The sequence below is a fragment of the Syngnathoides biaculeatus genome, chromosome 17, assembly GCF_019802595.1.
Source record: "Syngnathoides biaculeatus isolate LvHL_M chromosome 17, ASM1980259v1, whole genome shotgun sequence".
Taxonomy (NCBI): Eukaryota; Metazoa; Chordata; class Actinopteri; order Syngnathiformes; family Syngnathidae; genus Syngnathoides; species Syngnathoides biaculeatus.
The window spans coordinates 11,625,060-11,651,149 of NC_084656.1; the positions used below are offsets into that span (position 1 = coordinate 11,625,060).

Consider the following 26,090-nt stretch of genomic DNA (forward strand, 5'->3'; position numbering starts at 1 on the left):
CCATCTGCGCCACGTGGAGGCACTGCACTCGAAGCAGGGCAGGCCCCTCCTGCCTCCTCACTTGAAATTATCCGAGCAGTCAGACCAGTTAGCATTTTACAGATCCCCACTCGCGCCGGGTCGTCGTTTGGATTTGTGTGTCGGAACAGCAGACACAGGCGGATAAAGGCCGCGTGCTTTTCCCTCCTATTGCCATCCAAACGCCTAGCTTGCTAGCTAACAGTGGTCAAGATGAACGGCGAGTTGAACGGTTTCCATAACAACTCGTCCATAGACGACGACTGCTTCCTCTTTACGTCGGAATCTGTGGGAGAAGGGCATCCCGGTGAGTCCCCCCCCCTCACTCCCACCCGCACACACGGACACAAACGAAAAAAAATTGTTCATACTGTAATTGTAGCTTGACAGCATCTTGCTTTAAATGAACGAGACACGCCACATTACCGTTCATGTGGCTCGTCTTTTTTCATAAGGCATAGCACTGTTGTGCATTTGCAACATTTACATAAAGTTATATTGAATGTTTCTTTTATTGACTTTTATCCAACTATCATAGGGGTGGAAACAAAACAGCTGTTAGCTAGCGAGTTAAGATACGGACGGTGCCTGTCAATCACAAGGACGTTTTATTGAAAACATTTTTAACTTTAGTCGAGCTAGTATATCCATATTAGCATTAGCAGGCCATGTAAAATAAATGGATATTTAACTTTGTTTAAGGCAGTTCTCAGGGTTAGAAAGGCGCTGGGACATCATAATAAAGCATCAGCCTCGTAAATCATCACGCTCTTCCTGTTTGGCGAGTCGTCTGTCTCCGGTTAGCTTCCCGCTCGATTCGCAATGACAGGAAAATTGACGAGCACTAAAAGTCCAGGAAAATGATTACATTTATTGGAAGGATCCTTTCAAATTTCCAGGATAGTGACAAGTAAATTGACTATCTCTCGTCTTTTTGTCAGTTTCTTTATGCCTTTTTATTCTGCTAATAATTTGCGTTTATGTATTATTTAGTTATTTCACTACTATAATTGTAGTTATCCATCTATCCATTTTCTGAGCGGCTTATCCTCACAAGGGTCGTGGGAGTGCTTCAGGCTATTCCACCTATCTGCAGGGTACATGCTGGATTGAGTTGCCAGCCAATCACAGGCCACATACAAACAGGCAACCATTCGTCCTCACATTCACACCTATGGGCAATTTAGAGTTCAATCAATCTACTATATACTATCAAGCCATAAATGCACTGGGAGAACATGCAAACTCCACAAAGTTGGGGCTGGTATTTGAGCCCCGGTCCTCAGAAATGTGAAGCAGGCTCTCTAAGGCAGTTGTCACCGTGCCGCCTAGTTATGACATTTTTTATGTCATTTTTGGGCTTTACACCAACTTGATAGGCCTGATCAGATCGTCCAGTTATTGCCATTTTTGGTGACTGGTTTTGATGTCATAATTCACAGCTGTTTCTGATTGCGAAGAGGGACCATGAAAAGCTTTTAATTTCCATGCAAATGTTGTTTTCCAACTCAGAAATAAACCCTGCAACAAACACTTCCTTTTTTCCATAAAAAAAAATACTGAAAGTAGAATTTACACCGATTTGATACGCCTAATAATAATCGGACAATAACTGGCATTTTTTTTGTTGATCGGCTGATCGGTTTTCATGTCATATTTCGCTGATCCGATCAGTGACCTAATTGATCGACTCCGAGAAAGACATTTACTCCGCGTCACCATCATGCACATATCTGAATCCAAAAGGTAGTTTATTTTTATATTGTAGTATTTATACATATTTTTATCTTATCTTATGATGTAGTAATGAAGTGAATGAAGATTTTTAAAAAAGACAAGTTTGCTCTTTGAGGTTTGCACTGTCAGACTACTGCAATAAAATCTTGTACAGTATTCTGATCCCACAATACAATCACATGCTGTTTTTATTGCTTATATTTCATTGGGCCCTATCTTGGCAACGCAACTGCGACTGGATACACTCGTTACCGTGCCAACAACATTACAAGGGGATCGCACCGACTGTATGTGTATTTATAAATTTCACTTAATTGATGAAAATATTTACAGCTAAGGACAGGACGGCGCATCAGCTGGTAAAGCGTTGGCCTCACAGTTCTGAGGTCCCGGGTTCGATCCCGGACCCGCCTGTGTGGAGTTTGCATGTTCTCCCCATGCCTGCGTGGGTTATCTCCGTGTCGGGACTCCGGTTTCCTCCCGCATCCCAAAAACATGCAACATTAATTGGACATTCTAAATTGCCCCGAGGTGTGATTGTGAGTGTGGCTGTTTGTCTTGATGTGCCCTGTGACTGGCTGGCAACCAGTTCAGGGTGTACCCCGCCTCCTGCCTGGTGACAGCTGGGATGGGCTCCAGCATGCCCCACGACCCTTGTGAGTACAAGCGTAAAAAAAAAAATTGTTGGATGGATGGATTTACAGCTAGTAATTTTTTCATTCATCTCTTTATGGCAGTGGCATATAAAGACAGATGGATCAAATAAAAAATAATTGATATATATATATACATATATATAATAATGATTTGTGTATCCACATTTTGCGACAATTTTGTGTGTTGGTGGGCCGGGAGATTATTCAAATGTAAGATTTGTGATATGCTCAATAAATTGGCAATCACCGAACAGGGATCATTTAAATAGATTCCTTGCTCCATCTTGTAATTGGATCGGTGATTGGTTATTGCTTTTTTTTTTTCTTCATATTTTTACACTGCTAGGGAAGTTTTTTTTGTCCACTGTTTCTAACCTCAAAATATCACATTTTCGTACATCAGCTTTTAAACGTGGTGTTTTAGATGCCACAAGTGACTTACTGATATTAGTTTGTTACTGCAATGAAGTCACTTGGTCTTAATTTGTTTTAAAGACTCGAATGGATCCAGTGACTTTACCAAAGTACGCTAGAGAGTGGTTGAACCTGTCCTATAGCAGCGATACGAGCCAGCATGACACATATGTTTTCTTTATTGTGTAATACTCTACACTGAACGAAAACAACTGTAGGTAGGGAGTAATGTGATATGTTACATCATGGAGTACTGCTATGAGTTGCATCATGCTCTGAGTGGTTTCTCGTATTTTGGAAACAATGAGTTTCAAAGGAAGTAGTGCAGTTGTACATCACAGAAATAGAAACAACTATATTTCGAAAGCTAATCAAAACAGAATGTTCTGATGTTGGAAAAAAAAAAAAGGTTTTCCCAGTGGGTTTCTGTACTTACAAGAACAAAAATGCTTTGAGTTATTATTTTCTGCGTAGAACAAGATGTCAACCCCAAGGTCCGAGGGCCAGATGCAGCCTGCTACTTCATTTTATGTGGCCAAGAAAGGCAAATCATATTCGTCAACAACTGTTTTTTTTTTTTTTTTTTTCAAAAAAAATTTGTACCTGCATTCCAGATGTCATAATAATATACAATAATATTAAGATGTTGCATTTTGCTGTTGTCAACTAGTCAAGCAATAATTGAAACTATTATCCTTGTCTTCTTATTTTCAAACTCGTCATCCCTCGATTTGTTGTGTAATGGTGATAATATCATTTGGTGATGAAACATTGATATGGTTTCGATGTTTTAACGGCCCGAGACCAAAAATGAGTTTGACACTCCTGGTGTACAACATCTTGTAATTATGTTTGTCATTCTACAGATAAGATTTGTGACCAAATTAGCGATGCTGTTCTGGATGCGCATCTCAGCCAAGATCCAGATGCCAAGGTAGCATGTGGTGAGTTATTTGACTCTTTTAATATCACACTGTTATTAACCTTAGAGAACCAATGGGGTCACATATCTAAATTAGTACATTTTTCCAAATGTGAGGTTTTTGCTTATTGATTAATTTAGTTAGTACATAAAAGAGGATTTGGATGTCTTGGGTTCTCTAGGGTTAAGATTGCAACTTTACTCCTGCATAATGCATTTTTTTGATAATACATTTTGTTATTAAAATTGCAATTTAACTCTTGTCACATTCTGACTTTTTTTCTTGTGGCAGCACAAATATTTTGATAAAATTCCGTTTTTATTCACATATGACGTTTTTCTTATATTTTTCCAGGCTTATTATTAAAGTTGAGACTTAATTGTCACAATAGCACAGCATTTTCATCATATTACAATTTTATTTTCATTAATTTTTTTCTTCTAATTATTTTTTTTTTCTCATTTTACTGTTGTTCTCATAAAAGCTACCGGGTTCGATCCTGGACCCGCCTGTGTGGAGTTTGCATGTTTTCCCTGTGCCTGTGTGGATTTTCCTTCAGCATCCCAATAAATATGCAACATTAATGGGACACTCGATAAATTGCCCCTAGGTGCGGTTGTGAGTGCGGCTGTTTGTTTCCATGTACCCTGCGATTGGCTGGCAACCGGTTCAGGGTGTACCCTGCCTCCTGCCCGTTGACAGCTGGGACAGGCTCCAGCACTCGCGCAACCCTCGTGAGGATAAGCGGCTAAGAAAATGGATGGATGGATGGATGGATGAAATGCTTGTATGTTGTATTTTTTTTCCCCCCTTTAATGTGGACCTTTGATATGTCTGGAAATTTTTAAAATTTTCATCGGTAGAGTCACTAAAAAGAAAACAAAATGTCACTGTTAGTTGTTAAGCCCCCAGAAACTTACTAAGACTCTCCGAAATCCATTTGATGTGTTTGTGAGCTGTGTCTTCATAAAATGGGCACGGAACATGTCCTGCAGCTCTTTTTTTTTTTTTTTTTTTTTTCTCCCAAACCCCAAAAACCCCTCAAAAACATTCCTTCTTTCAGGATGTTTTTCACGCTCAGAAAAGATTTCCGTTTTAAGTTCTTTCAAAGGATGTGTTGACACAAGTTGAACATTCCACATTTGTTTCAAAACCACACCGCTTCTTTGTTGTACTTCTGGTTCTGGTAGACTTCAGATTTAGGCTAATCTCTTTCGCACTTACAGAGACGGTCGCTAAAACGGGGATGATCCTGCTGGCTGGTGAGATCACCTCTCGGGCTGTGGTAGACTACCAGAAGATTGTGCGAGAGACAATCAAGCACATTGGCTATGACGATTCCTCCAAAGGTGAACTTAAAAATCTTTAAAAAAAAAAACTTTTTCAGTGTGGGGGTCACTTATGGTCTGGGAGTATTTTAAAACAACAAATACTAATTTAAAAAGACGGCATTAGGAATCATGTTTACATTGTTTACACACTTTTAACAGGACATTCAGAACACATAGAATTAGGGCTACCTCTTGTTTTGTCCCCCCCTCCCTCCCCAAAATCCCAATTTTTCCCAGTTCCGTCAGTGATCATTTCGGGGGGTGCAATCAATGGTTATCGAACTGGGTGCCATTCACGCCAACTCCGCTACCGACACAGGTCTACTTGTAATTGAGCGTTTTGAAGTTGCGATGACAAATATTTCAACCGTCGACTACTACGCAATAAGATTGAGACTTGCTTGTTCACTGCAGGATTTGACTACAAGACCTGCAATGTGCTGGTGGCTTTGGAGCAGCAGTCCTCAGACATCGCTCAAGGCGTTCACCTGGACCGCAAAGAGGAGGACGTGGGTGCCGGTGACCAGGTCTGAAGAAGCCATGCGAGTGTGGACTTCCACTGTTCGTGTTGTAATGTGTAACTGATCCCAAGATGACGTCCGCAGGGTCTAATGTTCGGATATGCCACTGATGAGACGGAGGAATGCATGCCTCTCACTATCGTTCTGGCCCACAAGCTCAACGCCAAGATGGCCGAGCTACGCCGTGACGGAACGTTGCCGTGGCTCCGACCAGATTCCAAAACTCAGGTCACACGCAAACAACGGGCCTGCGTAGAAATGTTCGCTCTCAGCCCCACAGGCTGAGCATATATGCAAAATTACCATCAGATTCATGACGTGTGTATCAGCTAATTTTCTGTGCACCACTGTGCTTATTTTCGCAAATCATAATTCATTTTGATTGAAAAGTTCATGCCTGCAAGATGTAATCTGCATAAACCACGCCCTCATGTGCCTATATAAGGGCATCCGTCTGACGCATCTCAGCCAGTGCATGGAGCACAAGAGATGGCTTCTAGTGTTGGGCATCTGAGCAGATTGGAATCAGAACTCACATTCTGATACTTTCGGGCTTGTTGGGAAAAAAAAATAAAAAATTGGTTCCCAGTTTTGATGCCTAGCGTTCGCCAACCCGGCATAAGAAAGTGTCACAAACTCTAACTTTGTGTCTCATTGGACGGCATCAATGTTTTTTTTTTTTAATTTTATTTTATTTTTTTTATTTTTTTAGTATTTGGTTCCATTACTTTTGTTGTAAAAATTCACTGGTGTCATGTGAAGTTTTTTCATGTCAAAATGCTGAGTTCCAGTGTGTACCCTTCAAAATAAAAGATTGCTTGCTTAAAACAAGAAGATAGAAGCCCAAATTACTGACAAACTAGTTAAGTATATAGCACAAGTATTGTTTATTTTCTGTTAAGAAATTTGTTGGAATAACTGGAAAAAAGTGCAAATTTTGGTCACGCTTTTATGTCACAATGAAAACAACAAATCCATTCAGCAAGACGTGCAGTAGAGAGTGTCATTTCGTTTGCTTTCGTGGACTACATCAAATGTGGACCTTCAATTAGCCATGACGTTTTGTGTTCATTAACCGCCACCGTGTTCTCCCGACAGGTGACGGTCCAATATCGACAGGACCGTGGCGCCGTGGTGCCGCTGCGCGTCCACACCATTGTGATCTCCGTGCAGCACGACGAGCTCGTCAACCTGGAAGAGATGCGTCGCAGTCTGAAGGAGCAGGTGGTCAAGACGGTGGTCCCTCCTGGCTACCTGGACGACAACACCGTCTATCACCTGCAGCCCAGCGGTCGCTTCGTCATCGGGGGGCCACAGGTGAGACGTGAAACGCTCTTCTTTTGACTTCCTTGATCTCAAAAATCCTGCTTTTCCCCCAATAGAGGATTCTGATCTAATCAACAGATGCGTCCTCTACTTCAACAAATAAACCCCTCATCTCAGACACTATAAAAAAATGTGATGCAACTCGCTCAGTAAAACTGTGACCTAGTGCCATTCTAATAAATGCCATCCCTCAGTTAATTAGCAGATGCGTCGTTCAGTTTTAATATTGTAAAAAAGTGATTTTCCATTTTATAAATGTTGTGCCTCATCTGCAGTGTAATTCAGCAAATAAATCTTTCGCCTCAACTAAAAAAAAAAAAAACGGTGCAACAAAAGAGGCCATATTCATTTGTGAAAAAAAGGTGATAGAAAATATATATTAATAAATATTACTATAAAATGCAATAAACTCAATAATGACCTCAACTCTAAAAAATGCATTACATCTTAGAAATGCTGAGCACTTGCTGCAGTTGAGCAAATAGTCATTAGCCTGTGTCGCTGTTATGCAAATACACCGGTTGGCTCCCGCAGGGTGACGCCGGTCTGACTGGGCGCAAGATCATCGTCGATACTTACGGAGGCTGGGGAGCCCACGGAGGGGGCGCTTTTTCTGGCAAAGATTACACCAAGGTGGACCGCTCCGCCGCCTACGCGGCTCGCTGGGTGGCCAAGTCGCTGGTGAAAGCGGGACTGTGCAGGCGTGTTTTGGTCCAGGTGAGAGTGAAGCACAGCGCCAATCACCGCCAACCACCGTAAGAATTGTGCCTTAACCAAAATTGCCGTAGGTGTCCTACGCCATCGGGGTGGCTCATCCGCTCTCCATCTCCATCTTCCACTACGGCACTTCCCAGAAGAATGAAAGTGAGCTGCTGGACATCGTAAGGAAGAATTTTGACCTGCGTCCAGGAGTGATTGTGAGGTATCCTTGCCGATTTCTTGCCTTTCTATTGGCACATTTTCATTTTGAGGACTTACCCACAATTAGTATTTGTTCGCTCGGCAGGGAGTTGGACCTAAAGAAGCCCATCTACCAGCGCACTGCAGCTTACGGTCACTTCGGTCGTGTCCTGTTTTCATGGGAGGTTCCCAAGGAGCTGAAATACTAAATCCCCACCTCCTGGTTTGCTTATCACCTCCAGAAAGTCTGTGTGTTCACCACTTCCTGCCCTCCTCTTCTTCTGCACAAATAGCCCCATCACTGTCACCTCCATTGCACTATGTTTTTCGTCTTCAGCCATTTTGTCTGCCTGTTCAACTGGCTACGTGTCGAGATTACACTCCAAGCCAATCTGGCGCATAGCTATAGTCAGTTTCCTTCACGCCATTTTATTTCTGACGTATTACAGAGAAGTCAGAAGCTGCTAATGACCATTTTGGCTGTGTTGGGCTTCACAAAAGTATCACTCCATTTTTTAATTTTTATTTTATTGTATCGCTCCAAATGTCAAGAGATCATCCTAAACGAGGTTAATTGTTGTTGGTGTCATTACAGAGTAGCCTAGCTTGTTTATTGGGGGAGGTGCTTGCCTTTGTCATGTGGCACTGCCTCCGTACATGATATTGGAATGTCTTGACTGTCCAGGGACCGAAATCGTTGTCAACAGCAACAGAATATGTTGACTTCCTGCTTGTTACATCACACGTAAAAGAGACATTCTGCGTGGAATTACTTTCGCATCGCTGGATAAAACAACATCAGGTTGAACTCGTTGAATGGCGCATGCTTCTCATACTTTGCTCCCAATTGGATGTGACCTGTACCGCGATCTTCACCCACACGGTATCCAACGCATTTCTGTGATTTGCGAATGAATGAGTCACGTTTATTTTTGACAGGCAAGAAAATGCATCGCAACAAATCACAGATTGTTTATCACTCGTCACCATGTTCGCTCCAAAGACTCGTTTCGGCACAACGTCGTCATGTTTCTGCCCGAATGAGATTTTTTTGCATTATGAAATACTACTGACCGCCTGACCAAAGATAATGACTACTTGGTACTTCCTTGGTTTTTCCTTTTACACAACATTGCAAAGCGGTTTCACACAGCAATTCACCATGCCCTAATCAGATCATTGGACGTGGTGTCATTAGCCACATTGTATAGTATGAAATTTAATGTACCTGTCAGACAGCAACGTTAGCCTCTTCCACACTGCGTGTCAATGCAAGCTTTGACTTGTATCTCGCTTCCGTGTGAAAAGGTAACAACGCGGGACGGGGTGGAGGAAACCGTCCTAGTAATTTGGCAGGGATGTTGTGGAGAACAATATTTGTTTAGGGGAATTGAATCCTAAAATAGGTCTACCGGTGCCACTGGATCTGGGCTTCAACATGCAATGTGAAAGAATTTTGGCAAGCGCAGTCTGTTTGATTTCTTTGTGTTGAACACTCCTTGTGGTTCCTGGAGTGTACTACAGAGAAACTTCAATAGAGCCACGGATTGGTGGCGCAAACAGCTTGTATGCTGACTCATCAGGTAAAATGACTTCCCAACTGTTGACGTTTATGTTTACATCCACAAGATGGGGAAGACCTTAATTGGCTGGTGTTGTACAGAGAAACCAGCCTGTTTACATGGGATCTCCCACATTTACCCTGATTAAATTATTCTGTGAAGAAAAAGATGGACGTCAGTGTGTGCTTGTTGATTGTGTAAGTGCCTTTTCTTATATTCTGCATTTCCATTCACACTCCCCCATCTTTTCCTTTGTTGTTTACTGTTTCATCCTCATGAGTCTTGACCTGCTGTTGAGCTACTCCATCAAAACAACGCTCGAAATAAACCACATTCTTTGCTTGTGCAATTTGGAATATGTGTCACATCTTTTTTCCCCCAAAGTTCAGTGATTCAGGTTTGCCTAAAAATCTGATGATCAATTTTGTACTGCGTCTATCCTCATAAGGGTCAGAGGTGAGCAGGAGCCTTATCTATCCTGGCCAAACACAGGAGAAAAGCTGCGCAAGCATGTGGAGAAGAAATAAACTTGACTTTGGAAGGCCAGAACTGAGATTTGAACCAGAACCTCTCAAATGTGAGGCAGATGTGCCAAATGTTTTGATGCCTGCCGAAAGTTTTATCTTAATACAAATGTTCTAGAGTAGGAATGATATTGCAACCATGAGATGGTTTGGTGATTTTTATTCCTCAGTTGATAGAATCACAGATTTGTGTTAAAGATATGAACATAAAAAAAAAAAAATAAAAAACCTCTTAAGACATACAATACACTTTTTTTTATTTGAGCCAAGATCTATCACTCTCTCTCATTGGCCTTTTATTCCAGATGCACATGCTGGTGCTGCTGTTTTTTTTTTTTTTTGGGGGGGGGGTTGTCCTGGTAATCCTAATGACAAAATGTCACACTTCCTTCAATACAAACAAATCCTTAGAAAGAGAGAGAGAAAATAATGCCTCGAGATATCAAATCAGAAAATTAAAAAAAGCAGACAAAAAAGAAAAAAAACATGAGTTGAGAAAACATCTGTAGTTCTAAAAGCTGCAACACCTAGCTCAAAGTCACGCGTGCTGACTCATGCTCAATTCCAGCCTGACAGAAAAATAAAAAAAATATGGCTTTATGTTTTTCACGTCATGATTAAAGTTAATTATTTGATCACATCTACCTGATCTCTTTAGAGACTGTTGTCGCTGAGAGGTTTCCAGGCAAATCTTTGACAGTAGAACAGTGTCTACGCGGAGTGGAAATAACATTATTTTGATTTATATGTACAGTAATATATATATATATATATATATTTTAAGTGTGTATGACTTACCCCGCATTTCAGAGAGGTTTGCAGGTCTCTGCACCTGTATGCTGCAAGAGTGCAGGGGTCTGGAGGTGGGGAGACAAAATGTATTCATAACGTAATTAGAATGGTACAGTTCGGTCCCAAACCGTATCCAATACATTTTGTATTCCGTTCATTATGTTTTGTTTCCTTTGTTCTTAGTGTTATGCCACGGTGTAGAACGTGAGAGTTGGATTACCCCACTTGCGTTTAAGGTAAGCATTAGCATAAATGACGAGTTGTGTTGCTGACAGGTGTAGGATTTTCTTTAATTTACTATCTGCATAGCGGATGGCTAGTTGAAATACTACAAGTTTATTTACTTTATTGCTATCAAGATGCTAATGATAAAGTTACAGCTTAAACGTAAAATTATTCTTCATCGCTATTCATCATCCCATATCCCAATGCTAATTGGCTTAAACTAGGACAGTCTTCATTTTTTACGACGACGCTAAGCCGGAAAATTGTGTACGTTCGTTTACATTATTATTTTTTTTAACTCAATTGTGCATGATATCTCGATTATTTGAAACATCAGTGAAAATTACGATAACACACTCTCAATCTACCGTTTTAGTAAGTCTATTTGTTGTTGTTGTAATTGTTGAGAAACAGCCATTTTTGTAGTTTAGTGTTCAAACACCAAATGTATGGGAAGGTTACTTGATTTGATAACTGCTAGTCCCGTAGTGTATTTGTCGAATTGTTTATCATGTTTGTTTATTGTGGCTACTTGGACCTGGAAGCCGCAAACGCCGCACCGGGATCACTAAAGTTTTGTAAATCCGAATGAGAATCTGAGGTCATGTCGATGGGGTCATTTAGCTTTACATTACACAAACATTTACATTTACTAAAAGCATTTATGTCAAAGAAGTGTATGACAGTACATGGAGGTTTAGAAACAGGTATATCTCAAATGCTCTTTATCGAATACAGTGAAAGTATTTGGTCATGTTTTCTTTCCAGATTCCACAACACTGGGTAGACTTTTAGTGCATGACAGGATGACTGACCAACGGGAGGACCCTCCTGGCTCTGGCACAGGCGGATGAGGGAGCAGATGGCCTTCGGGGTGGCGTAGCTCAGGAGGGCGTCCAGCAGCGTCTTGCTGAACGTGCCGATGACCACCTCGCATTGATCGCGGTAGGAGATGGGCATGATTTGACAGACGACCTCCATCATCTCCACCACGGCCTCCTGCAACGCAGCTGAACAGATGAGATGCTGGACACTTTATTGGGTACAAGGTAATAAGATTCCAATATTAGCGCCGTGTCAAAGACATTCTGCCTTCACTCAGTTTTTGTTGACACTATTAGAGTACGTAGAAGTCTGACAATACATTTTATTATTGGCAGGAGTTTGCAATGATGGAGTGGTATATGCCGAAAGCTATTTTTAAAGTTGGAATCCTGTTATGTGGATAAATAAGATAAGTGAAAGATTAGAAATGTCTCTTTGCATAGTGCAGTGCTGTTTCATTCCACTTCAAAATAATAATGAGCATATTTGTTTCATCTGACCGTGACTTGATGCAGTCCTGTTTATGATTGCCTGCATGAGTACAGTAGTTAAAACTAGTGATTCTCAAAGTGTGTTACTAGTGCCGCGCCGGTTTCCTTTAGTGGTTTAGAAAACAATCTCTGAATTAAAGGAAAATTTACTACATGAAATACAATCAGACGTGTTAAAATGAAGGTTGTGCCTACACATAGCAGCCTGTTTACATTTCTTTTTTAATCCACTACATGACAGTCAACTGTACATTTTTTAACTACAGTTGTAAAAGATTTATTGGAAATACAATTTTCATTTAACTTTAATGTGCATTTCATTTTTGATTGAATAATTTAAGTACTGGTTGCCAGCCAATCGCAGGGCACATCGAGACAAACAGCCGCACTCACAATTACACCTAGGGGCAATTTAGAGTGTCCAATTAATGTTTTTGGAATGTGGGAGAAAACCGGAGTGCCCGGAGGAAACCCACGCAGGCACGGGGAGAACATGCAAACTCCACACATGTGGGGCCGGGATCAAATCCGAGACCTCAGAATTGTGAGGCCAACACTTTACAGCTGACCCACCGTTCCGCCAGTTAGAAAACATGTCAAAGTAAAACACTCAGCCATCACGGCCAAACCACATCCCAAAGAGCCGCACTCACAATTACACCTAGAGGCAATTTAGAGTGTCCAATTAATGTTTTTGGAGGAAATCGGAGTTGACATACACTTTCTCATTTTTGATGAACAATTATCAGTTGACTTAATATTTTGATTATTTAATATGTCAGTCATGGTACTTAGAGAGCAAAAGCATTTTTTTAAGGTGCTACTTGGTGTAAAACATTTGAGAACGACTGGGTTAAAATGTAATTATACCATAAACTATGATCCCACAACATTTATTCATTCTCCATTCCCCTCATTCTCACAACGGTAGCGGGTGTGATGACTTTTGGGCGAGATACACCCTGAACTGATCACCAGCCGAGCATTAATTCCCACTCACATTTACACCAACAGATCTTTTTTTTGAGCCTTTGATTGATTAATCTCCGTCTTTGGGATGTGGGAAGGAACCCACACAGTTATGAAGACAATATCTAAACTACACACAGGAAGACCAGAACCCAGATTTGAAGCCCTGCACCTCTGAACTTTGAGGGCAGACACCGTGCCACCATGATCCCAAAAGAGTTTAATATGATTGCAGTCATGTCACAAAATTACCCTTGAAAATGAATGAATAAATGATTGATTTAGGGGGGAAAATGTCACAGACACTCAGTAACTTCTCTTAATAACCCAGGCTAAACTTAGTTCCTCCGAGATGTACATAGTTTATCTGTCAGTAGAGATATGTTCCTTTCGTCCACTTCTTGACTAATTCTGTACTCGTTTCCGATTTAGACTTGGGTTTTGGTGCAATGCTGTGGCATTTTACAGCATTGCAGAAAGGGGCAAAAACTGGATAGAATTTGAATTTACATTGAGTTTTTCATCAAAAGGCTGGAGAGGTTCTACAGGGAAAAAAAAACGTGGAAAATATGAATTTGTGAATGGTGACAGTGATTCATGACCATCTGAGGATTACTCGAAATCTTGTGTTAGTAAGGTGTACCTAATTAAGTGTCTAGTTGGTGTGTAATACTTCCCCACCTCAGTCCTTTCTTTGGGCAGCAAGTCGTCCAGTGTCTTGATGAAAAAGATGCAGAATGAGCATGGTGATACTGGTTTCCCCTAACAAAACAACAGTTTTAAATGATGATGATTATCATCCATTGTTGAAAAGTGCTTCTTCTTCTTCTTCTTCACTTACATTTTTTTGCGTAGTAGCCAGCTGGAGGCCCTCGGTGACCAAATTGCCAAGTGTTTTCTGCCGCTCGTTTGAGCCGCACAGCCTCATGATTTTACAAACGTCCCCTGGCTTCTGCAGACAGACAGACAGACAGAGTGGAACTGACTGTATATTAACATGCAAAAGTGAAGCGCATTAAAATAGTATGATGGCCCTCAAACACACCGCTACGACAGTAATGAAGCTGACGGCCACCGGAAGGATCTTTTCCAGCTCCTCCTTGCAGAATGCAGCCATGCTGGCTTTCCCAGGCAGGTGGTCACACAGGTTGCCAATGCCCTGTGTGATCTCTTTCTGTAAGAAATGTGTCGTTTATGCCAGTGACCATCCATCCATCCATCCATCCATCCATTTTTCCACCACTTATCACTCCCACTTTCGGATGCAGACTTCACGAGGCCAACAGAAACATTGTCCAGTGTATACGTGTGTCAGAGGCACGTTTGGTTCAAGATAAACTGCATAGTGTACATTGTGTAATCCCAAATTATTTACATCCCACAGCTGCAATTGACGTAAACGTGTGCCGAACAAAATTCCAAGGATTTGCTGCAGAATTGTTCTTTTCTTTGAAACCAACTCCGCATGATAGCGGTGTGTACAGTGGGCAGATAAGGAAGTACTGATCAGGAATGCATTCACCTGGAGTTCCGTGTTGGAAAGCAGGTCAATGAGGAGGTTGATTATTTTAGTGCAGTCCTCACAAGGGCTCCCAGCCTGGGCACAAAGACACAGAATAAAGGAATATATCATCAAATCACAAGATATCACACACCAGATACGACATTAGGAACAAATTTACTGAGGTTCTTTGCGTCAATCACACTATACATTTTAACCTAATGCGAACTGGATGACATACAGTGACGAAAACAAGTATTTGAACACCTTTATATTGCAAGTTCCCCCCACTTGGAAATCATGGAGGGGTCTGAAATTTTCATTGTAGGTGCATGTTCACGGTGACAGAGATAATCTAAAAAGAAAAATCCAGAAATCACAATGTATGATTTATTTATTTTTTTTTTAACGATTTGTGTGATACAGCTGCAAATAAGCATTTGAACACCTGTCTACCAGGTAGAATTCTGACCCTCAAAGACCTGTTAGTCTACCTTTAAAAGTCCACCTCCACTCCATGTATTATCCTGAATCAGATGCACCAGTATGAGGTCGTTAGCTGCATAAAGACACCTGTCCACCCCATACAATCAGTAAGACTCAAACTTGTAACATGGCCAAGACCAAAGAGCTGTCCAAAGACACCAGAGACAAAATTGTACAACTCCACATGGCTGGAAAGTGCTACGGAGAAATTTCCAAGCAGCTTGGTGAAAAAAGCTCCACTGTTGGAGCAATCATTAGAAAATGGAAGAAGCTAAACATGATGGTCAATCTCAATCGGAGTGGAGCCCCATGCAAGATATCACCTCGTGGGGTCTCAGTGATCCTTAGGAAGGAAAAAGCCCAGGACTACACAACAGGACTTGGTCAGTGACCTGAAAAGAGCTGGGATGACCGTTTCCAAGGTGACTGTTGTAATACACTAAAATGTCATGGTTTGAAATCAGGCATGGCACGGAAGATTCCCCTGCTTAAACCAGCACATGTTAAGTTTACCAATAACTATTTGGATGATACAGAGGAGTCATGGGAGATGGTTTTGTGGTCAGATGAGACCAAAATTGAACCTTTTGATCATAATTCCACCAACTGTGTTTGGAGGAAGATGAATGATGAGTTCCATCCCAAGAACACCATCCCGACTGTGAAGCATGGGGTGGTAGCATCATGCTTTGGGGGTGTTTTTCTGCACATGGGACAGAACGACTGCACTGTATTAAGGAGAGGATCGCCACGGCCATGTATTGTGAGATTTTAGGGAACAACCTCTTTCAATCAGTCAGAGCATTGAACATGGGTCGTGGCTGGGTTTTCAACATGACAATGACCCGAAGCACACAGCCAGCAAAATCAAGGAGTGGCTCCATAAGAAGCATATCAAGGTTCTGGCGTGGCCTAGCTAGTCTCCAGACCGAAACGCAATAGAAAATCTTTGGAGGGAGCTGAAACTCCATCTTTCTCAGCAACAGCCCAGAAACCTGTCTGATCTAGAGAAGATCTGTGTGGAGGAGTGGCCCAAAATCCCTCCTGCAGTGTGTGCAAACCTGATGAACAACTACTGGAAACGTTTGACCTCTGTAATTGTAAACAAAGACCATTGTATCAAATATTAACGTTGTTTTTTTCAGGTGTTTAAATACTTATTTGCAGCTGTATCACACAAATAAATCGTTACAAAATCATAAATTGTGATTTCTGGATTTTTCTTTTTATATGATCTCTCTCACAGTGGACATGCACCTATGATGAAAATTTCAGACCCCTCCATGATTTCTAAGTGGGAGAACCTGCAAAATAGCAGGGTGTTGAAATACTTATTTTCTTTACTGTATACTTGTACTGTCAATAGACTTCACACAATGTGCAATGTGTTCTTTTACTAGTAGTGGTAGTCCTACTGGGCCATCACTGTACTACTGTGCAAAAAGAGTCTCTCTATAGGATACGCACACTGGCTATATTTGCTTTGACCACACACAAGGACCTGCGATCAAAATATTGAAGAGGCTCATCTTATACGATTTTCAGCTGTGACCATTTTCTGAACAGATCGCGTAGGAAACAAAGAAAATCACCCTTGAAACATCGCACAGTTTTTTAACATTCATTTAAAAACAATGTAAAAACAGAAAAGCTGTACACTTTAATTTATAATGCATACAAGTGAAGCTGGACTCATACAACCCTGCACCAGAGTGGAAATATTTCGAGCAACTTTAGTTCTTTATTCTTCATTGAATCTTAGCAGCCCTTGCTAAGGGCTGGGATAAGTGACAGAAAAAGCCACAAAGCCAAACAGTTAGAGAAAAAAAAATGTGAGGTTCACTTGAACTGAAAACTTACTGTTATGCATATTCTAACTGAAAACTCTAAAGTTTTGGGCATCTTTAAACGCTTGTTTTTTGGGGTTTTTTTTTTTTCCACTTTTATAGTTTTGTTAAGATTGTACACTATGACTTTTGGAACTCTACTTTGGAAGTTATATAAGTTATTGTAGAGTACTAATCTGTTAGAGGCCATTTTTGCTGCGTTTTCACCCCTTTTTTGGACATGTTTTCCTCTTATGAAGAACAAACAAAAGCACATTCACGCTTAGTTTTTGCACATGATAAAAATGTCTAACTTGTCTTAATGCTCTAAACATGATTGTACTGATGCATAATCAGACAAAGTGGATGCCTGACAAGGTACCGGGCCAGACAAGCACCGGATTGCTCCTCTGTATCATCTGCTGTATTTGGACAAACCCCCATGTGACCATTCTCTTCCAAACAAATGTCTTAAAGCCCCACATGAGTGCAGATGACCTTTCTTATTTTTTTTAAGGAACAGCAGAAAAATAAAGCATCAGAAGCATTGCAACTGAACAAATTATGAGATTCAAATGTATTCTTCTTACTACCTGCTGAGCTTTTTGGACAGAAATGGCTCAGTCTTCAAGCTATCTTGCACAAATGGACATACACCTACGATGAAAATTTCAGATCCCTCCATTATTTCTAAGTGGGAGAACGTATAATATAGCAGGGTGTTCAAATACCTATTTTCTTCACTTTATGCCCCTTATAAAATCCCAAAACCCCGTAAACGCTATGAGCTAATCACAAAAGAAAAGTAATGGAAGCATTGGCCTTACTGTGGGTGGGGGGGATAATTAAATAAATGCAATATCAATGAAATATTACATATACAGCCCCTGTATCATTATTATAAATATAAATGTTAAAAATGAAGCCATTCCTCCTACTGTGATGTACCCAAAGTTAGCTGGGATAGGCTTCAGTACTCCCGCAACCCTCGTGAGGATAAGCGTCTTGGAAAATGGATATGGATTACAATAATTAAGTAGTTAAATATATCATTTAATCCAAATAATGAATAGACAGGTTGGTAATGATGACAGCTGCACTAAAATATAATCAAATGAAAGTATATTACGGTGGCATATTATTATTTAAAATACTATATAGAGAAAGCGGGGGGGGGGTTGCATTTAAAATGATTATGTTCAGTATTACAACAAGAGTCTCCTAAGGGTTGAACATGAGTTTATTTGTCTGGCTATTCTGGTCAAAAGTAAAGGTGAATAGATTAAAACACGGCATTTGTGTGTGTCTCATCCACTGTTCCAGCAGCGTATCAAATGTTATATTAAATAGTATGTTTATATTAAATTCATACATTATTAAAATGCCAATCCCATAATCATGAATATATGTTGATGAATTTTAATGACAAGAGAAAAAGGAACTTACTGCCATGAGTCCAGCTGGGCCATCGCTGTTCAAAGTCAGAGCTGTAAAGAAAATGCCTCGTCTAGTCATTTGAAGTTACTCTGTATTTGTAATATCTTATATTTATGAACATATTTATATCAACATATTAAACACAAGATTTTAAAACGGTCTCACCGCAGCTATTGAGACCAGCGAAGAAAATCAACGCAAACGTGATGGCATTCATCCTCTCTTGAATTTGGCTATTGGTGTGTCAATAATGTCCTTACTCAAATATGTGTGGGGAGCGCCCTAATGCAGCTTTTATTTGAAAGGAACCACCTGACCCTCCAGCCCCCACACGACTGAGGTCGAGAGAGGGAGAAGAAAAAAAGATGATAACATTTTTATTTGCAGAGTAGGGAACGGGTCCCTTGCATTTCTTCACAGGTGTGAATGAGTCACCAGATAGTAGTAGTAGTAGTAGTAGTAGTAGTAGTTTTTTTTTTTTTTTTTATATTAGGGTAGTGTAACCCATAAGAGAGCCAGAGTGATGCAGATGTCAAATCAATCTAAGCTCAAAATTTTAACAAAAAAGAATATATTTTCTTCCCCATCATACCACACTTTGAGAACCACTGTTTTTTATGCCATATTGTTTTTCCTGGAACCTCTAAGTACACGACTCAAATCCTTTAAAAATGGGGAAAGATATGGTCCCCACCCTTTGGCTCAAACCTTGGACCATCCCAACCAGAAAGTAACATTTATTACCTCAGAAGCATTATATGTTAGGCCTGTTGGAAACCGAGGGCCCCAGTTATATAATAATAAACATTTGATTCATTTTCTGAGGCCAGCTCCTCCTCACAAGGGTCACGGGAGTGCTGGAGCCAACCCCAGCTATAATCGGGCAGGAGGCGGGGTACACCCTGAACTGGTTGCCAGCCAATTGCAGGGCACACGGAGATAGACAACAATCGCACTCACATTCACACCGAGGGGCAATTTAGAGTCTCCAATCACTGCCTGTTTTCAGGATGTGGGTGGACTCTGGAGTACCCAGAAAAAAACCCACACAGGCACAGGGAAGACGTGCAAACACCACACATTGAAGGCTGGGATTGAACCTGGGTCCTCAGAACTGTAAGGCCAACCCCCTAACCAATGTTTCCACGACATTTTGATGTGTCTGAGCAAACACATCAAGCTCGTGAGCGACCACCCCTTGACCACTGTGAGCAACATCACACGTATGCACTGTGGACAATCAGTGTCATACAATGAAGTTACATGGCTAATTAAAAGGTCCAGATCACATTCCCATCAGAAAATCTTTAAGAACAATTTTGCATTTTTTGCTAACTTACACTGAAAACATCAAGAAACAAAAAAATAATAATAAATCTAGAATACAGAATTAGCTTTTTGTGCAATGTATCGTCTGTGCTTTCATCCTTGATCAGGATTTGCCAAGGTGGAATTTTATCATCATACACCATCTCATCCTGTCCTTTCTACTTTGGCTTCAAACCAGACCTTTTTTTTACTCAAAAAAGAGAAAATTTCGTCCAGTTTCGCCACTTTTTCTTCTATTATTTACATACCCCAGTGTTTGTAAATACGAGTGTACCCCTTCAAAACGAACCGGGGCACTGTCAGGTAAACAAGGAAGTAGGGTATCTGGCTCTGTGTGGCTGAGCAGCAGCTCTTTGTAAGAGGCAGTGTGCTGCCATGTTGAAAAAACACGTCAGGCTGTCGTTCACTGGGCTGGATCTGTTTTCCTCTGTGCTGAGAGTGTGTGACAAGTGCGCAAATGCGCAGTTGCGCAGCTTAGAGGGAACATTGCCCCTAACCAGTTGCACCACCAACGCCTAATAATCAACATAGCAATCAACAAAGTATTGCTAAAAAACAAATGAACAAAAAACTAATCTATTGAAATTAAAGACTTCCGCACAGTACTGTAGAAATAGTAAATCCATCCATCCATATTCTATAACACTCGTCTTCATGTCATGAGTTCGCTGTACCATATCCCAGCTGACTTGGCCGAGAAGCGCGGTACATTCTGTACTGCAAGCCACAAAGAGGCAAACATCCCTTACATTTATGTCTAGAATGTGGCAGGAAGTACCACCCGTAGAAAAGAATGGAAAACTGCACACAAAAAAGTGAAAGGTGAGAACAAAGCTCAGTGTGAGGCTGATACGCTAACCACAAGTCCATCATGCTTCAACTGTAGATACTTTACAACATAATCGAAACACTTTCCCACAGCATCCAGGTATGCGCTGCAAAATGACACAACATACTTTAAAATATCACACTGGTAAATTTGCAAAGGAATTACAAAGTAGAATAGCACGTTTTGTTTGCCCAGTATGTTCCGGCATGTTTGCAGTTGGATGGTGAAAGGCCAGGGTCGTCTGTAGGGCCATCAGAGTCCAACCCTGAAAAAGAGCGCTAGTTAGGGTGATTTTTGTGTCTTGTTCTTGTGTATGCCAGATGACTTTGGGGAGAGGCAGTGTACACGATGGAAGGATCACCAGATAATTGCAATTTGCAATTTTTCCCCCATATTTGGTGTCACAAGTTGTCATCAACATAATGGCATAGCTTACAATATTAGCTATGCAAGATATATCCCTGTCCAATGAAAAGCACATTCAGTACCATACCATACCAGTAGGGGGCAAAATGATTGCAGTACTGCAGTATCCTTGCAGTGAAGTGTGACTAAACTGTGTTGACTTTCCATCCATCCATCTGCTTTGCCACTTATCCTCACGAGGGTCACTGGTAGTGCTGGAGCCTATCCCAGCTGTCAACAGGAGGGAGGCAGGGTACACCCTGAACTGGTTGCTAGAGAGAGACAACAGTCGCACTTACAATCACACCTAGCGGCAATTTAGAGTGTCAAATTAAAGTTGCATGTTTTGGGGATGTGGGAGGAAACTGGAGTTTCTGGAGAAAACCCAAGCAGGCATGGGGAGAACATGCAAATTCCACACAGTTAGGTCCGGCCGGGATTGAACCCGGGCCCTCAGAATTTTGAGGCCAACGCTTTCCAGCTGCGCCAACGCTCAGCTGGGGAAGCGTAGCCCTCACAGTCTCTTTGTGAACTGCGATTGGCAGGTAACTATTTCAGGGTGTACCCTGCTTCATGCCCGTTGACAGCTGGGATAGGCTCCATCACTCCCGAGACCCTCGTGAGGATAAGCGGCTAAGAAAATGGATGGATGGATGGATGAAGATCAAAAAGGATGCAATTAAATGCAGATCGTTCAGTGGCCTTTGGTCTTGTCGCTTGGTGTGTGGTGGTCTTTAACTGCAACTCCATTATATAGAGTTTCCACATCCAAACATATACTGAACCGAATATTAACTTTCATACTTACCCCTTACTACAGGGGTAAAAAAAAAGCTAGCAATGCAACAACATTTCCCCCAAAAACGTTTAGTCTGGTTGAAATGGCCAAATCAATCTGCTTACGACACCCTTAGAATTTTGAAAATTGGATGATGGGTTCTCGAGAATTTTTTTTTTCATTTTTTTCTTTTTGTTTTAGGAATAAAACTGACTTTTTGGGGAATCTTTTTGTGTGGAATCTGCTCAAAAGGAGCTTCAAATTACAGTAAAACTGTATCTATAATTTCATTATTTCCCCACAAATCTCGACCCCTTGGTGTCGTCTGCTACTTCGGGGACACCTCTGATTGGCTGACAAGTTTCAATTCAAAATTCCAAAATGTTCTCCATGTCGACCCATCGAAATTACCGTAATGTTTTAAACAGCATCACTTGCCCTAAAATGTTCACTTAAATAGAAAAAAAATTACATTATTCATGAGAAGAGCAGTAGAATAGATCATGAAGTTTAGCAATCAAAAACGTTTCAAGTGCTCATTCCATTTTTTTTAAATGCCACAAAGATGCCAGCCACTTACCATATTGCTACTTAAACTTAATGTTTTATTTGGGTTTGAATTCATGTTTAGGGAGGTTGAAGAGTGGTTGCAACAAGTTGAAACCACAACTCTTCTTCTGAGAATGACAGCAAAGCATTAGCACAAGATTTTCTTTTGTTTTGTTTTGTTTTGTTTTCATTGAAAAGACTTGTCACGCCTCCACTGCGCTAAAGTTGAGTGGAAATAGCAGCCATCTCGATTCCACTGAACTGGTAACTTAAATGGGAGGTGACATTTTGGTGAATGTGTGGTGTTAATAGGAAGGTAATGAGGTCAATCAGGTTGTTGTTTTTTTTTTTTTTCCTCAACAGCTTCCATTTGAGTCATAGCAGAATCTTACATGGACCAGGAAGTGACCTTCAAATGCAAAACGTCACGCTGTCTGTATTCCCTCTGTTCACATAATTTTAGCGAGTCAACTTTATACTCTATTTTATTCCCATTCTTTATTTAATAACATTATGTGTCTGGTCACTGACGGTGAAGTGGTACATTCGCTTAACTTTAGTGTGCGCAGTGTGGGTTCAATTCCCACCCGAGTGACATTCAGGATGTGAGTGCGAGCGGTTTTCCGTGCCTCTATCTGCCCTGAGACTGACTGGCGACCAGTTCGGGGTGCAGTCAACCTTTTGCCAGCATCCTTGAACAGGTTTTGAGAATGGCTTGCATTGGTTGTGTGTCTGGGTGGGTGCACACACCAGATACTAATTTAAGTACACTTGACAACTTCAAGGGATCCAAATTAAAGCTGTGCACAAGAATAAGAGTGCAGTATTGATTGAAAATGGTGGAGAGCTTTTACTGAACAATGTGTTTCTTATGGTGTGTTTAATGTTAGGGGTACAGAAAAATAAGCTCTTAAGCAAGGAATGATGTTAAGGTGTTTGCTCCATTCAATGTGTTTCTGCCAATGGTGAATCAATAACTGTGTGGAATGTGTTAATTTTATTATTCTCACTTACAACTGGGTCAAAAGCTAAGGAAAATAAAAAGCGCACCAATTCCTTTATAAGTGGAGTCCCGGCACTCTGTGACTATGCTTTCAATTGTTTATTACCCACCTTATTTTCTGCCAAGTCTTCTTTTAATGTTTCACCATCAGTGGTGTTGAGACTTTATGGGTTTGTTGTGTCGCTTCCTCATTCCGTACAGGAAAATGAGTGATTAAGTACAGTACATGAATCCATTTTCAGACGTAAGCAATGGTTATTCATGTGGAGCAATGTCCAAAGCCACTGTACTCTCCAGGAAATATAATTGACCTTTGAGTCGCTGGTGCTCACTGGGTCAGATATTTTACACTTTTGACAGTAAAAGCTGTAAAACATTGCTTCTGTTTCCCAACAATGACCAGTGAGGTCTTGTTAACAGACCCACTGGTGAAATGAGAACGCTTGCTACATCCCGAAGGGTTGACTAACAACGTTTCAACCAGGGCTCCGCATTTCTGCTTTTTGATGGCCCCCTTAACGGGAACTCAATTGGCTTCACGCAACTCTTTGCGATGTTGCAAACAACGTGCTTATTTTAGGGAACGTTTTAGAGAGATCTTTCTTTTGGTAAAGAAGCTATTAATAGTGGATCTTTGGAGAAGGTAGATTTGCACACATGCAACCTCTACATGGCACGATATCGATATACTATGTTGCAGATACATGTGCAATTTAGTTCTATCGTTAAGAAATTGAAACTCATATATAGAATCATCACACAGAGATGATGTTTCATAATTTTATTTTTTCAGAATTCTTAAAACTATAGGGTAGAGATAACAGTAACCCGAGATTATTCATTGTAAGGAATTGGGATATTACAGAAAAATAATTGTCTTTACAACAAATGACAGAAAAAGTGGCAAAAGAATGTTGTTTTTTGACACAAATAGTTGTTCCATGCCCATGTCCACAATTATTCATAAAATGTCTTGAACCATTGGTAAATATACAATTCAACAATATTTACATTCGATTCATTTGATTTTGGGTGGATTTTTCTTTTTTGTCAGTTTGTCTGATGGGTTAGTTATTTTTTCTGTGTGTGTGTGTGTGAGAGATCTGCATTGCTCACAAATGACATAATCCATGAATCATTTATTTTTTAGTTAACTTTCTGTGGTTGACTTCTTGTTCCTGCCATCTCTCTCTGTCCTTTCTCTGCAATCATCCAAGTCATTTAACAGTGGAGCTGTGCGATAACACCGTGTAAATTACATAGTGCTCTATCTTTTACATCATTATTTTGATGTGTAGGATATTGAGTGAGCTCTCTTATTATGCTAACTTAGCACCGGAGTCAGCAACAAAAGTACAACAGTTGCCTTTCTATTGTACCTTGCTTGTGTTCTCCAGGCATGACTAATCGATTCAAGGAGCATTGGTTGATTGGCCATTTTTGAGCGCAGCACACGGATTATGTGGTTAAAATGTGATTTATCTTGCACTCGGTGCTTTTCACGCGTAAACTGAATTCAGCCTGTGGTCGTGCACTTTATTTTAGCATTTATAGACATTTATAGTATATGACAGTACAGATGAGTGTGCAGTTGTGACAAATGCACTAATGATACATTAAAACCACAAACTGATGAACGGGGGAAAAAATTGTACAGTATATTATATTAAAATAATTTTATATATTTTTTTATTTTATATTGTATATAATTATTAATATTAAAAGTGAATGAGCGAGGCAACAAAATGCTAATAAGATGGACTTTCCACTTAATAATAACCATTTCCATTTAGCTTATGTGCAATTGCATTTCAATCACATAATTTTTTAATGGCAGTTAGTTATTTTGGTATTGGTGTTACGTTCAAACAGCATTATGGATGGATGGGTGGGTGGAGAATCAACCTAGTGGGAGTCATCACCAATCTTTCCCTCTGGAATATAATGATTATTATCATACATTGTTTTGACAATATTTTCCCTATTGCAGCAATAAGAATAATTTGCCATCAAGTTCAGAAACTTGAGAGTATTCTTTACTTCCAAAATGTAAAAGAAAAAGGTAAATTGGAACTTCTTGGTGGGGACGATCCTATGTAGCCACAAGATAACAAATGTAAAAGCAGTTTAACTTGAAATTTTTCCAGGGTACAAATACATTTGGGGTTGTCTTTTTATACCATGTATTCCAATCACCACCACTTTCTTGTTTTATGACCTTGTAGTCATCTTTACAGGGAAAAAAAAAATCATGATAATAATAGCACACTTCCAGGTGTTAGCAATTACAACAATTAAAATACCATGACATTTAGAGTGGAAGTTTGCTGCAACAGAATCGTTTGTTTGTGGTACTTTTTTTGTCTGCATTTGATTGGCACTGGTGGCAGTACCGAAAGAATGTAATTATACTCATCATCAAACTCAAGGCCTTTGGGACATATCTGGCCCACCAAATCATTTTATTTGGCCCGAAAGCAATTTGTATGTGGTAACTTCCATAATATGTATAATACTTAAAATATCCATCCATCCATTTTCTGATTCGCTTATCCTCACAAGGGTCGTGAGGCCAACGCTTTCCAGCTGATCCACCGTGCCGCCAATAATAAAAATATGTAAAATAAAAAAAGAAGCTTGAATAATAGTTGAACAAACAGTGATTTTTGACCTCTGATTTCAGAATAAGTTATCCAGAAATTAGTTGCGTACTGTATATGTAACAGTCACAGT

The 26,090-nt window shown here is 40.4% G+C and overlaps 3 protein-coding genes across 6 annotated transcripts in view; 2 read left to right on the forward strand and 1 right to left on the reverse strand.

Moving 5' to 3' along the window:
* Window positions 1-9,557, forward strand: mat2aa (methionine adenosyltransferase 2Aa). Its single transcript, XM_061801057.1, has 9 exons — window positions 1-325; window positions 3,692-3,769; window positions 4,975-5,097; window positions 5,494-5,606; window positions 5,685-5,828; window positions 6,699-6,917; window positions 7,461-7,643; window positions 7,715-7,848; window positions 7,933-9,557. Exons 1-9 carry the CDS (start codon window positions 232-234, stop codon window positions 8,033-8,035), a joined length of 1,191 nt encoding a protein of 396 aa, XP_061657041.1. The 5' UTR covers window positions 1-231; the 3' UTR covers window positions 8,036-9,557.
* Window positions 6,660-11,913, reverse strand: sftpba (surfactant protein Ba). 3 transcript variants are annotated; one of them, XM_061801059.1, is made up of 4 exons: window positions 11,745-11,913; window positions 10,711-10,769; window positions 10,558-10,623; window positions 6,660-6,791 (listed from the first exon to the last, which is right to left on the reverse strand). In XM_061801059.1, the coding sequence occupies exons 1-3, from the start codon at window positions 11,911-11,913 to the stop codon at window positions 10,567-10,569; spliced, it is 285 nt and encodes a 94-aa protein (XP_061657043.1). In that variant the 3' UTR covers window positions 6,660-6,791; window positions 10,558-10,566. The 3 variants fall into 3 exon arrangements, 2 of the variants coding, with proteins under 2 accessions (XP_061657043.1, XP_061657042.1); XR_009792262.1 differs by lacking the exons at window positions 6,660-6,791; window positions 11,745-11,913 and adding exons at window positions 10,213-10,481; window positions 10,930-11,042; XM_061801058.1 differs by lacking the exon at window positions 6,660-6,791 and adding an exon at window positions 10,222-10,481.
* mpx (myeloid-specific peroxidase) overlaps window positions 11,839-26,090 on the forward strand; it is a 23,863-nt gene continuing 9,611 nt past the window's right edge. For both annotated transcript variants that reach the window (XM_061801054.1, XM_061801056.1), the window contains exon 1: window positions 11,839-11,978. Coding sequence is in view for 1 of the 2 variants with exons in the window: in XM_061801056.1 (XP_061657040.1) it covers window positions 11,953-11,978 (26 nt within the window). In the remaining variant the exon portion in view is untranslated. The remainder of the gene's footprint in view (window positions 11,979-26,090) is intronic.